The following is a 15053-nucleotide window of genomic DNA, read 5'->3' on the forward strand; positions in this document are numbered from 1 at the left end:
CCTATTCCAGTTTCCAAAGACGTCACCGAGTGGTGGGGGGAGGCAGCCCAACAATGGACTCAAATTAGAAAACACCTCATCAAAGCCAAACAGGATTACAAAAAGTACGCTGACCGCCACCGTGCGGCGGAATGGGAATTGCAACCTGGTGATCTCGTTTACCTTTCCACAAAGAACTTGAAAGTAAGCCAAACCAGCCGCAAGCTAGCGTTAAAGTATCTGGGACCTTTTCCTGTTCGCAAAGTAATCAACAAAGTGACTGTTGCCTTGGATTTACCAAAGAATTTACGCCACGTACATGATACCTTCCATGTTAGTTTATTGAAAAAAGCCCCTTTCTGCAGACCAGTGGCACACCCGTGCTCCCCCCATCCCTACGTTAATTGATGATCAAACCCACTATGAAGTTCAACAAATATTGGACTCTAAAATAAAACGAAATCAGTTGTTTTATCTCATCAGATGGAAGGACTTTGACTCTGGGTTCGATGAGTGGGTGAATTCTGTACATGTACATGCTCCTAGATTAGTTAAGGCATTTCACTCTCGTTACCCACATAAACCTGGGGGGGGGCATCTTAGAGGGGGCAGAATGTCAGGTTCAGAATGCTGTATTGTACTGCTTTGCTTAACCGACTCCATTTTTAATCCTTTCAGTGTTTAGTGCTCTCTTCACAGGTGCCAAGGTTCCCAGGCAGCTATCTCACAGAGGAGGATTGTTTTGGCTACCGACGTTCCACCAAGAACCGGCCTTGGGAAACTTTCGCTATCCTGACTTCAAAGGGGTTGTTTTGAGAACTATGGGGGGAGGTTGGGCCTACTGTGATCTGTTACTTTGTACCTCATGCTTTGCCAGTCATTGGTAACAATGCATATGTACCATCCTGAATATTGCATTCAGGCTAGTGGACTATAATGAACTATTTTCCAGTAAAAGCCTTTTGGAAACAATGGACTGTTGTCTGATTGCAGGAGGTAGTCTGGTGTAAGGACATTATCTAGCCACAGTTCTGACACCCTCCTGAAGCGCCGGCCGCTTAACACTCTGGATGGCAAATATCATCTGACCTTTACTCTCTTTCCTAGTTAGCTCTGAATGCGTGTTGTGTGTGTGTGTGTGTGTGTTGTATGCTGTTGATCTTTGTTATTTTCAATACAAATCCTGCTTTTTGGTTGAAATATCTGATTTCAGATTTTTCTCCAAACCCAGGGTTTTCCTCAGGCTTGTAAATGTACCTGTCTTGTCTGTTCATGGCTCTAACCCCCAGATTTAAGTATCCACAGATGGGGCCATGTTGAGATTTACATATATTGATTCTGATCTGGACCACAAACTGTAATTCTAAAACGCATCCTCAGCAATTATTAAGGCTGTAGCAAGAAAAAAATCACAGAGCCCCTAGTTGATTTCCCTTCATAGGTCAAGCAGGGGCAGAAGACAGATCTCAGGCCTCCTGGTCCCTGGTGCTCGCTGGGTTTCCTGCCAAAAAGACTAGATTAGGTGGCTGTGACCTTATCCACCAAAGCCTTCAGTGTTTAAGCAGTCTGTGTAAGCGATCCTAAATCTTAATTGTTAATAGAGATCTTGGGGTAAGTGTGGACTGTAAACTAAATATGAACAGTCAGTGTAACGTGGTGGCAAAAAAGGCCAATTCAGTCCTGGGTTGTATCAAAGGGGCCATAGCGTCGAAATCGCAGGAGGTCATAGCCCCTCTCTATACTGCCTTGGTCAGGCCGCACCTGGAGTATTGTGTGCAGTTCTGGAGGCCTCACTTCAAAAAGGATGTGGACAAAATCGAGAGGGTGCAGAGGAGAGCGACGAGGATGATCAGGGGTCTGGAGACTGAGCCCTACGAGGAAAGGCTGAGGGCCTTGGGAATGCTTAGTTTGGAGAAGAGGAGGTTGAGGGGGGACATGATTGCTCTCTTTAAATATTTGAAAGGCTGTCATTTGGAGGAGGGCAAGGAGCTGTTCCAGTTGGCAGCAGAGGGTAGGACTCGAAGCAATGGGCTTAAATTACATGCAATAAGGTACCGGCTGGATGTTAGGAAAAACTTTTTCACAGACAGAGTAGTTCAAAGGTGGAATCAGCTGCCTAGGGAGGTGGTGAGCTCCCTTTCACTGGCAGTTTTCAAGAAGAGGCTGGATGAATACTTGTCAGAGATGCTTTAGGCTGATCCTGCACTGGACAGGGGGTTGGACTAGATTGTCTGTATAGCCCCTTCCAATTCTATGATTCTGTGAATAGGTCTTAACTACACAGTCTTGCTCTGTGCATAAAAAAAAAGTTCTACTAATAAAAGGACCTGTTACAGGCTCCAACCACCGCCTTCAACTGCACACCCAGAAGAGCACTGCCAGCTCTCTAGAGAGCATAATGTATAACAGTGACAAGAAACACAGAAGCAGTGAGCACAGGATTTGTGAATACTGGACACTGCAAAGTGCAGCAGAGAGCTCAACAAATGGAACGTAAGTGAAATAAGCTTATAAACAGCTGGAGACAGCAGAAAGAAGAATACAGAGGCATTACGCTTTTGTGATCATCTCCATGTATGATGGAACCTAAATTTCAAGAGTGGATTCTTGAAGTCCTTTTCCCTGATATGTGGTTACAAGAGCAAAAAGTGAGGAAGAAATGGTTGCAGATCCTTTACTAGAAGCAAGAGTCACATGCAACTAGGACCACAACTCGGCTGCAAGGCTACATAGCCAGCATCAGTTCAGAGGAACAGGGTTGGCAGTGAATCTTGAACAGGAAGTACGCAAGAGAGAAATAAGGCCTCAAAACAGGAGGTGAAATAGAGTTAGAGAGGCTGAAACTGCAGTAGAGTATTTTAGGGGGATATTTTCCAGCAAACAGTAGAAGCATCTTTCCGATGCTTCCCAAATTCTTAGGCAGAAAAAGTTGTGTCAGAGCATCTGCACACTCCTCCCTTGCAGGGACAAAGGGTCTAGGGATACAGATACTGATACAGATCCACACAAGAATTAAACAACCAATTGCCTAGGCCATTAAAACACACAAAGCAACCCCCTGCCCCCCAAAACGTGGATTCAGAAAAACCAATACAGATTTTCAAGCTGTTGGAGATAAAATGTCCAGGTTTTTACAGGTCTCCAGAGAGTTGGCATAGACATTTCCTACATAAATTTTACACCACAGTTGTGTTTGTGTGTAGCTCTCCGTTAATCATCACTGGCCCCAGCAGCAGACCAGCCCAGACGGGAGCCTGCCTCTGCACAAGCCACCTTCAGAGCTCTGCCTTCATTCAAGAGCAAAGCCCATCATCACACAGTGTACTTCCAGACAAGCGCACTTGTTTTTGCTCTCCCACAATTTGTTTTACTTACCCGCAAAGGCCACAGCTGCAACACCCAGACCAACTGCTATCATAGATTTGGCCTATAAAAAAGCAGGGATATCAAGTTGTTACAAAAGGAGACAAGATATCTGAAAAGATACTTAGTTTATACAAGTAGCAAAACCATGATTTTTTTCAAGCCTAGAATATGTACCCCTCTTCCTGTTTCCACCAGGACATTTCTCAACCACAGCATCAGTTCCAACGTGCCATAAACACTCGAGGCCACGCCCTTTCCTTCCAGCCATCCTCAAGTTCAGGACCTCCAGTCCCCCTTGTGCTCTCTCCTACACCAGTCAAAGCGCTATACTTGCTCCGTTTAGCCACCTTCAGAGGCCCTGCTTCGGGTGTCCCCACCATCTGGAGCTAGAAGGTACCAACCCAGGAAGGAGTTATACTTATATCAAAGCTATAGCCCTGTTCCTTTGGCCGAAGGGGAGAATCCTTCTACCCACTTTCTGGGCCAACTACAAGTCCCAGATCTCTTGAGTTTCAGTAAAATTTAGGACTGGCTTTCCCACTGTAGTATTTAGACTAAAAGCACTTCATAAACTTTGTGTTTTAATAGTAAGGGTACACCTTTCCCTTTCTTCCTCAGACGGAGAACTTTCAGTCTGACCCTCCCTGGTCCCCAACTCTCTAACACATCTGTTTTTTCTGTCACCCCCACCCTCTGTTAGCACCAACCATCCGCTCATCATTCTGTTGCCAACTGCCATTCTCTCTCTGGCTGATTCCGCACACCTTGGATAATGCACTTCCAATGCACATTATCAATCCTTTGAGGTGGATTTTTTGTTCCGCACACAAAAAAATCCATTCCAAATGATCTATAAAGAGGATTGGAAGTGCATTATCCAACGTGTGCAGAATCACTCAATGACTAGTCACAGAAGGGGGAACGGACGTGTCAATCATACTCCCTTCCTGCTGCTGTTTCAAGCCTTTACCGGCCTCTTGCCCAGTATGCAGCACTGGGCAATCCTGACATTTTTATGCCAACTCCGTCACAAAAACGTTGGTTCAGTATGTATCAGGATATGATAGAGGACAGAGAGAGTAAACAGAGAACTTTTTCTCCCTCTCCCCAAACTCAAGGACATCCGATAAAGTTGATTCAGGGCAGACTGAAAGCAGGGATATCTTTACTTAATGCTGCCAGAGGATGATGTAATGATTGCTCCAGAAACAGACAGCTTTAAAAAGGGAATAGACAACTTCATGGAGGATAGGTCTATCAGTGGCTAGTAGCTATACTGATTACAGACAAGCACCTCTGGATACCAGTGCCAGGAAGCAACTTCAAAAGAAGGCAAAATCAAAAAGAGTCCAGTAGCACCTTTAAGACTAACCAATTTTATTGTAGCATAAGCTTTTGAGAACCACAGTTCTCAAAACCTTATGCTGCAATAAAATTGGTTAGTCTTAAAGGTGCTACTGGACTCTTTTTGATTTTGCTACTACAGACTAACACGGCTCACTCCTCTGGATCAAAAGAAGGCCTCTTCTTCTTTGCTCTGTTGTCAGCCCTCTAGAATTAATAGTTGGTCGCTGTGTGAGACGAGGTGCTGAATTAGATGGATCTCTGCTCTGATGTATCAGGGTTCTTATTAGGTTTGCCCAACTTGGGTCCTACAAGAAGTATCTTGTTACGCAGAGCAATCTTAGTCCCCTGTAATTCAACATCTACGTAAAGCCTTTAGGATGAACTGTTTGTAGGTTTGGAATTAGATGTTTTCAATATGCGGATGAAACCCAGCTCTGTATCTCTCTGTCCAAAGCCCCTGGTGATGCAGGAGAGGTCTTGAGTTCTTGCCTGGCTGCTGCGGTCAAATGGCTCAGAGTTAACAAACAGAAACTGAATCCAGACAAGATGGAACTGATGTGGACTGAGAAAGCAGAGCTCTTTAAGGACATTGTGCTTCCCACTTCCAATATGATTTCACTGAATAATAATAATAATAACATTTGATTTATATACCGCCCTTCAGGACAACTTAATGCCCACTCAGAGCGGTTTACAAAGTGTTATTATTACCCCACAACAATCACCCTGTGAGGTGGGTGGGGCTAAGAGAGCTCAAGAGAACTGTGACTCGCCCAAGGTCACCCAGCTGGCTTTGTGGAGGAGTGGGGAATCAAACCCGGCTCTCCAGATTAGAGTCCCGTGCTCTTAACCACTACACCAAACTGGCTCCTGACCCTTGCTGACTTGGTTAAGAGCCTAGAGGTTTTACTGGATCCAGCGCTGCTGCTAGAGAAGTAAATTCAGCTACAAAAATGTCTTCTTCCAACTCAGTCTAGCCTAGAAGATGGCCCCCTACCTTGACATGGCTCATCAGGCCACCTGAATCCATGCTAAAGTAACATCAAGACTAGATTACCATAATATACTCTGAATAGGTCTTCCCTCAAAGTCTCCTCAATTCCAGTTGACGCAGAATGCCACAGCTCAATTATTATCAGGAGCTAGGTGGAGCATGCATATCCCTCCCATTCTGCAGTCATTCCACTGAACTCTCATCAGTTACTGGGCGCTATTCAAGATTAGGACTACCACGTACAAAGACCTTCATGGTCTTGGCCCCTCATATCTGCAGGAAGGCACCTCTCCCTGTGCTCTGCCACAGCAGCTTCGGTCTTCGGAGCAGGGCCTTCTGTAGGTGCCACCCTGCAAGTGGGCAAAATCAACAGCTGCCCGTACATGCACATTCTGCGTTGTGGCCCCACCTTACAAAACGGCTTGCCTAATGAGGTCTGGAGGGCTCCCTCTCTCCTGGCTTTCCACAAACTATGCAAAACTGAATTATTCAGGAGAGCTTTTAGGCACAGCTAGGAGGGCTGTACAGTAAATGGTTCAGAAAGATGCGCTGGTAAAGGAATATGGACTGCAGACTGTATTATTGTGTACTGGGTTACAATAAGTATGCTTCTACTAGGTTATTTCTGCATCATTTAATGAATCATGTTTAATTACTTATGCTTGTTTAGCATTTTTAAGCTCCGTATCGGATTTATGCTTATTTTCAAATTCTATGCTATCCAAATCCGTTTACATTGTCTATTGCATGTCTCAACCATAGATCACACTGACTTACACTATGTAATCTGCCTTGACTTTCCATGAGAAAGGTGGACTATGCATAACATACCTATAGAATGGGAAAGTGGAGGGGAAATTTTGCAGTACACCCCAGCTGACCAGCTCACAGTAACTATTGCATTGCTCCTAATTTATTTTCCAGGCTTATGCTTAAATTTTTATAATGTATAAAAATCTCTTCACAGGTTTTCTATAGGTTTTATTAAAGTACTTGCTTTACAAACAGCAAGTAACTTTAAAAAATTCTGGAATTCTAACTCAACCTTCCTTGGAACTCTATTTCATTGTCCTATACATTGCCAACAGACAGCTAACACACTGCACCAATTCAGAGCTTGCCTTCGTTCCCCACAAAAGACACATTAATATTCTTTAACACCTCAGCAGACAAACCACTTCAAGTGATTACAATTCACTGTTGGAATTCTTGTCATGTTTTGCCTTGTTACAGAAACCCAAGTCATCATTTTCAAGAATAATTCTTTCCACTTGTGTAGCATCTTTAATCTAAGCCTCTTGAAGCAGTTTACAAACATTAATTTTTACAACAGGAGGCACACGGCAATTAGGCAGCTCATTTCGCTAACAGGAAAGGGTGATGTTTGTTGCCCCTGCCCTCCCATACAGGATGAAGGAAAGCAGGTATTTTCTATTTACATGATAAAGAGGCTCATAATAACACGGACGGATGAAGAAGGGCCTGGTGGCAAGAAATTTAAGCATTTGCGCACCCTCTGCACTCTCTGAACAGTTCCATTGCCCTGTAAAAGGAATACATCCCCTTCCCTTTTAATAGAAAATATTTACCTTATAGGAAAATTTGTATTAATCTAAAAACAGGTAAATGTCCTAAGGTTGTGAACATTTTTAACTGAATGTAAAATAGTTTACTTAGCAAAATTGTTTTTTTAAGAGCCTAAGAGGAGCCCCGCTGGTCCACCTAGCCCAGCATTCTGCCCCTTCAAGAGTCAGGCAGGGTTCCCTTCATTAGACGCAGGGAGTGGGGAAAGGTAGGAGTCTTTAAAGTCCAGGCAGAGGGTGGGAGCGGTATTGCTAATTAGATTGTCAGGAAGCTGGCTATAATACATGTTGTAATTAGCTTGACAGAACAAGTGTGTAAAAGTGTGTAAAAGTGTGCAAAGTGTGTAAAATTAGAATCTGTAATGCAAGAAAAAGCCTATGTCTCAGTTCAACCCTGAGGGAGCCATTGTTCCAAATTTGCAAATAAACTCAATTTCAGCAATCTTGCCTTGTAATTTCCCTTTGAAGTTTCTCTGAGAACTGTTACTGTCAGGTCAGCAATGGAGTGCCCTAGCAGATTAAAATGTTTTCCCACAGGTTTTTAAAATGCTGTGATCTTTTTTATATCAGATTTATGTCCATTAATTCTTTTGCAAAGGGACAGGCCTGTTTGTGCAATACAGAGAATTGAACTGCTAACGCTTGATGGCATATGTAATGTTGGAAGATGAGTAAGTGAAAAGCCTAAGAAGGCAGCTTTTAAAATTTTCTTTTGCAGTTAGGTCCCGTGATTGTACTGTTGGGAATGGACAGGGCCTCTGAGAGGAATTTTATGAGGTGCTGCGAAAAAAATTCAGGGCCCCTTTCCTGCTCCATTAGCTGTCATTTTTAAAATTCACAATGGTTTTAAGCATAAGGTCAAAAAAGATTAAAAAATAGGCTTTGTGTTTACTTAAAAATGAGCTTTCCTTGCCTTTTTTGTGAAAATTTTCTAGTGACAGCATCAAAATTAATAGTTCTGGCAATGCTTGAGTCAATACTCAGCCTGGCCAAATCCACAAGACGTTCTTGAGACACTGTAGACCTTAAAAAAATCTTAATCAGCTTGAGTTTGCTAAATGATCTCTCTGCAGAAGCTCCTGTTGCTGGAACTGTTAAAAGAATTCGTCAGCTGACACAAACATTTGGAAACAGGTCACCCAGCCTGTGTTATGTTAGTATGTTCAACAGATCCCGTGGTTTGAACTGGGCATTTCCAAAATTTGCCTTATGTGCTGAAGGTGAATGCTGCATTTCTGTCAAAAAATCCTCATCATTAAGGCCCTCAGGATCTTGTTTTGATAAAAATTAAGCGTTTTCTTTCAAGTCCCTTTCAGACATGGTGAGGTGTTTCCGTAAGCAATTGAACTTTTCAGCCGACTGCTTCACAGCATTGAATCTTACAGTTAATCCTGCTATAACACTGTCTACCAAAACATGAAACACAGACTTTCTGAAGTAGGCTTCTTCTGGTGAATCATCTGGGTCATTCATTTCCAGCAAGTTAGCATCAGGTCTGTTATCATGCAGCCTGGCCCCCTTGTGCGTAACTCCACCACATCCACAAGAGAATTTTATTTCTATCTTAAGGGTAGGTGCAACAATTTTGGCTTCATTCCACGTGCATTTCCAATCGTTTCGAAGAAAACACAAAATATCTATCTATTGAAAGAATCCCCAAATTCTATAGCAATACATTGCTGTAGTTTTTAATGTGCTACTTAACTTTTTAAAAAATTTCTTCTCTAGGCATTAGCTAGTTGGTCACCCCTTTGAAACTGGATCACACCATTTTAGGTACCAGGAAAATGGAGAGCATGAACATGTACAGAGTGCACATTCCTTGTCAATGTTCTCTCCAGGCTGCACACAGGGCAAAAGGAAATTTTGCCCCCCCCCCAATCCTGTTCAAGCAGATGGGTTTTTTCATTGCTTCAGAAAGATAGTACTCAATTTTAGGAATTGTCCTTTTCTGCAATAGATACCACCTCTCCATTTAAAAATGGAATGGAAATTGAAAGAGGAGCTTAGGAGTGGCTGAAGCAGCACCCCCCCTACCATGAAAAAACTAACTGTTCTTCCATACACAGCAAAAAAACCCTCAAAAAACAAAACAGCAGTAATAACCTTGTTGAAAGCTATTTCAACAAGGAAACATAGGGCCTACGCTCTCCCAGTTTTCCATTTCCAAAATACAATGTAATGATAATATAACTGAAAAGCAAAATAAAATAGACTTACATTTTCCCTATTAAAAGGAACAGAAACTGGTCCTTAACAGAGTAGCATTGATTGCAGAGAAAACATGATGATGGGTGGTTGGAGCTGCTGGCTGGTGTGAGTGTGAAAGTTTTAGAAAAGTTTTCTTTTCTTTTTTTTATAACAATTTTTTATTGGGTAGGTCAACATATATATACATTAATACATTCCAATTTTTGTTCCCTTAAATGGTTGTTATGTGCCCCCACCCCCTCCCCTTTCTTATATCGACTTCCAACAGCGCTAGAACCATTCTATTTCTTATCATTAACTCTAATTTTACTTCTTATCCCTATCAACAAAGGTAAAGTCTCTACATATCTATCTTTTTTAATAATTATCAAAAATCAGCAATTTTCCTTTTACATCCAATTTATTTTCTAGATAATCTTTCAATTTCTGCTAGTCTTCTTGAAATTCTGTTAAGTTTTGCTCTCTCAATTTCCTCGTCATTTTGTCCATCTCTGCCATGTGCAACAGTTTTTGTATCCATTCATCGATTCCTGGTATCTTCTCTTGCTTCCAGTATTGTGCATATTGTGCTGCCACTATCATATAAAATAGCAATGTTCTATCTCTTACATTAATCTTTCCATATTTAATCCTAACAGTAACAGCTCCGGACTTTTACTCAAATTTCCCTTCAAGATTTGCAACATTTTCTCATATATCTTAGCCCAAAAAGATTTAGCCTTCTCACACATCCACCACATATGGTAAAAAGAACCTTCATGTTGTTTACATTTCCAACATTTGTTTGACATATCTTTACCCATATTGGCTATTTTCTTCGGTGTCAAGTACCATCTATATAACATTTTATAACAGTTTTCCTTTAAATTGACACATGTTGATATTTTCAGTGTATTTTTCCACATATATTCCCAGGCCTCCGTTGTAATTTCTCTATTGACATTTATCACCCATTTCACCATCTGAGTCTTAACTATTTCATCTTCTGTATACCATTTCAGTAATAGTTTATACAACTTAGATATCATTTTCTCTCCACCTCCAAACAGAAGATCTTCTAATTCTGAGTTCTTGTTCCTAAACCCCACCTTTCTTTTATCAACTTCAAATAAGTCATTAATTTGTCTATATTGCAACCAACCGTATTTAAACGGAAGGTCTTCTTGTCTCTTCATTTTATAAGTATTTCCATCCATCATCAATAAGTCTTTGTAAGTTATCCATTCTTCTCCCTTATATTCAGTTTGTGGGTAGTTTTAGAAAAGTTTTCATTTTAGAAAACTAAATTATTTAGATTATAAATTCTTAATAAACACAAAAATACGTATGAGCAAAAAACAAGAACAAAGCCCCAAAGAATCATGGAAATTGTAACGATACAACAGGAGGGGTGGACAGTCCTGTGCTTCGTCTGCCATTGTAACTTAGTCCCTCATGTGAGCTTGTCACTGCTTGCCCCCCATGGCCAAATCCAAGGGGCTTTGAGCCCCTCAGCCCCCATGTAGTTCACTGCTTGACCAGGGGGGCTCAGCCCCCCCGGCCAAATCTGGGGGGAGGCTCGAGCCCCTCAGCACGCCCCCCCCCTCATGTACACCAACACATCCACTACAACAATGGCCACCGGCCTAAACATTCTGCCTGCCTGTCTGGAGAGTGGAGAGTCACGTGATCTTCTAATTGGCCCATGCTGCCCCTAGTGGAATGTAAAAGATAAAACTATGCTATGTAGGCGAATAACATAAGATATAAATTCCAGTCTTCATATGCAAAGTGCAGGAAACTCTTGGGCCACCTTTCAGCCTCTTTGGGCCCCCTCTGGGCCCATGGGCCCCAGTGCGATGCACCTGCTGACCACCCCTCTCATAGGGCCTGGGAATGGATATGGGGACAGAGCTAGGATCTTGGTTTATGGCAGGTCCTGGTCCCAGAGTTTGTGTCCCTGCGGGGCACACATTGTTGTGAGCGAGTAGTTTAAGGTTGGGGGCGCTGTCTGTGTAAAGAAAAAGCTTGCCTCCCAATGCCTGTAAGACAGAAGTATTATTGTCCAGCATAGGTTGCAAGTCATTAATAATGTGTTTAACTGGTTTGAGCTGAGAACTGTATGTGACCACCAGTGGTATTCTGTTGTTGTTCTGTTCGGGCTTACCTTGTAGCAGGTCATCCCTTGATATCATTCTGACTTTGTTGATTTGTTTTCTCACTACATTCAGTGGGTACTGTAAATCCAGAAATCTCTGGTGCAGACAGACCCATCCTCCATAAATGTGTCTAGTTCCCCTTTAAGCTATCTATGCTGGTAGCTGTCACTACATCTTCTGGCAGCAAATTCCACATTTTAATCACTCATTGTGTAAATAAATATTTACCAAGTAGCTACCTTGGTGCTTCTCATGAAAGGTAAGATATAAATTTTGTAAAATAAAACAAATATTTCCTTCTGTCTGTCCTGAACCTACTGCCCATCAACTTCATTGACTGTCCTTAAATTCTAGTATTTTGGCAGAGGAAGAAAAAATTCTCCCAGCCCACTCCCTCTGCCCCATGCACAATTTTATAAACGTCTATCATATCATCCCTCAGTTGTCACTTTTCTAAACCAGGAAGTCCCAGACTCCTCAGCCTTCCCTCATAGGAATGGGGCTCCAACCCCGTAATCACCTTGATGGTCCTCTTCTGTATTTTTCCCAGCTCTTCAATATCCTTTTTGAGATACAATCATCAAGAGTATTCCAAATGAGGCTGCACATGGGTATTATAATATTGGCTGTTTTATTTTCTGTCCCTTTCCTAACAATCCTCACAGCACAGAGTTTGCCTTTTCCCCTGCTGTAGCACTTTTACTGAGCTATCCACTATGACCCCAAAGTCTCACTCCCTCTCAGTTTCAGCAACTTCAGACTCCATTAGCATATACCTGAACATGGGGTTTTTTTTGTTCCAATGTTACACTGCCTTTATTTGCCACATGGTTGCCTACTGACTCTATTTGTGGAGATTCTCCTGGAACTCTTCACAGTTGGCCTTAATTTTCACCACCCTGAATAGTTTTGTGTCATCTGCAGACCTGGCCACTGCGATGCTTACCCCAATTCCAGATCATTTATAAACAAATTAAATAGCATCATCCCCAAGACCGATCCTTGTGGGATCCCACTGCCTACTTCCCTCCATTGCAAGAACTGTCATAGAAACATAGAGCTGGAAGGGATCCCAAGGGTCGTCTAATCCAACCTCTGCACAAGGCAGGAAATTCACAGCTACCTCCCCTCCTCCAGTGACCCTGGCTCCTTATCCAGAGGAAAGCAAAAACCCTCCAGGACCCCTGGCCAATCTGGCCCGGAGGAAAATTCCTTCCTGACCCCCAAGTGGTGATAAGCATTACCCTGGGCATGTATGAAGAGGCCACAAGAGCCTCAGACTATCTCATCTCTTCATGCCCTCCTTCTCCTGATCTGTGTACATTCGCATGGAGTCACAGAATCATCATAGTGGTCAGGTGCCCATCTTGCCTTTCTCAATATCTCAAAGGAAGGAGAGCCCACCACCTCCTGAGGAAGGCTGTTCCACTAAGGAACTACCGTCAGGAAGTTCTTCCTAATGTTTAGCTGAAAACTCTTTTGCTTCAATTTTCACCTACTGGTTCTGGTCTAACCCTCTGGGGCAACAGAAAAACAACTCACCTCCATCCTCTATGTGACAGCCCTTCGAGTACTTGAACAGGGCCATCATATCACCTCTCAGTTTGTCTTCTCTCCAGGCTAAACATACCCAGCTCATTCAACCTTTCCTCGTAGAACTTGATCTCCATCTTTGTTGCCCTCATCTGGACACATTCCAGCTTGTCAACATCCTTCTTAAACTGTAGTGTCCAAAACTGAACACAGGACTCCAAGTGAGTTCTAACCAGAGCACATTTGCCTTTTTAGCTCCCGCATCACATTACTGACTCATGTTCTGTGTATGATTCCCCCCATCCTATAATTATGCCTTTGATTTTTTTCCCTACCTAAATGCAGAATATTTATCCCTGTTGAAACTCATTTTGTTAGTTTTAGCCTAGTTTTCCAGCCAGTCAATATCATCCTGAAACTTGATTTGTTCTTCTACTGTATTTGCTACACCTCCCAATTTAGTATCATCTGCAAATGTAATAAGCATCCCCCTCTATTCTTTCATCCAAGTCATTTATAAAGATGTTGAACAACAAAGAACCAACAGATCCCTGAGGCACTCCACCTCTCAATCCTCTCCAAGAGGATGAGGAACCATTTACAAGCACTCTTTAGGTGTGATCTGTCAAACAGTTACAAATCCACTTAACATTAGTAGGATCCAAACATTTTACCAACTTGTCAACAAGAACACCATGTGTAACCTTAACAAAAGCCTTACTGAATTCAAGATAAACTACGGCTGTTTCCACACGGCTTACCTTGTCCTGGAAAACAGCGAAATCTCGCACAAAATTGCACGAAAGGTGCTGTTATCACGCGAAATCGCACAAGAAGATGCAATAACAGCGTCTTCACGCGAGATTTTGCTGTTTTCCGGAAGAAGGTAAGCTGTGTGAAAATGGCCTATGTCCACAGCATTCCTCCGACCCACCAAAGTAGTAACTATCTCATAAAAGGAGATAAGGTTAGTCTGACATGGTTTGTTCTTGAGGAACATGTGCAGACTCTTAGCAGTCACAGCTGTCTTTTCAAAATGCTCAAGGACTGACTGATGATTTGTTCTAAAAGCTTTCTAGGTATGCACATCAAGCTGATGGGTCGGTAGTTACCTGGATCCTCCTTTCCCCCCTTCCTGAAGATGGGGACAACATTTGCCTACCTCCAATCTTCTGGCACCTCATCAGTTCACCAAGAATTCTCAAAGATGATAGAGGCTCCACAATTACATCAGCAAGTTCCTTTAGTAGCCTAGGATGCAATTCATCTGGTCCTGAGGATTTCATTTAAAGAAGCTAGGCCTTTACATACCACTCCTATGCCTATCCCAGCCTACATGTGCTCTCTTTTTGCCAGGCTGAGCACAGTTTCCTTTGCAAAAGACCGAGGCAAAGTAGGAACTGAGCAGTTCTGCCCTCTTTTTATCACCTATTAAAATTTCACTTTCCTCTCCCCGCAGTGGGCTTACCACGTCCTCAATCTTTTTCATCCTCTGACCATAACCAAATAACCCTTTTTTTGTGTTGTGTTTAGCATTTCTCGATAGCCTAAATTCATACTGAGCTCTCTACAAACTCTGGCAATTTTTTTAGATCTATCCTTGGTTATAAAGTCCTCCTTCCGTTTAAATGTGTCTTTTTAAATTTTCAGATCTTTGGCTTCTTTAAGTTCCTCCCAATTCATTCCTGCTCCTTACTTCCACTTTTTAATCCAGAAGAGGCCATCCTTTGATCCCATACCTGCTAAGCTTACTTAGGAGTCTTTGGTGAGGTACTCTGTCAAAATCCTTTTGAAAGTCCAAGTATAAAATGTCTACAGGGTTACTGTTATCTGTCTGTTCATTTTTTGAAAGAACTCCAAAAGTTTGGTGAGGCAGGACTTTCCTTTGCAAAAGCCATGCTG

At 42.4% G+C, this 15053-nt stretch overlaps 1 protein-coding gene across 1 annotated transcript in view; it reads right to left on the minus strand.

The window, feature by feature from the left end:
- The window catches only part of DNAJC15 (DnaJ heat shock protein family (Hsp40) member C15), a 31173-nt gene that overhangs the window by 14765 nt on the left and 1355 nt on the right, over positions 1–15053 (minus strand). Inside the window, exon 2 of the mRNA XM_054975036.1 lies at positions 3355–3406. Within this exon, the coding sequence (XP_054831011.1) occupies positions 3355–3406 (52 nt within the window). The remainder of the gene's footprint in view (positions 1–3354; positions 3407–15053) is intronic.

This window comes from Eublepharis macularius, chromosome 3, assembly GCF_028583425.1.
Source record: "Eublepharis macularius isolate TG4126 chromosome 3, MPM_Emac_v1.0, whole genome shotgun sequence".
Classification (NCBI taxonomy): Eukaryota; Metazoa; Chordata; class Lepidosauria; order Squamata; family Eublepharidae; genus Eublepharis; species Eublepharis macularius.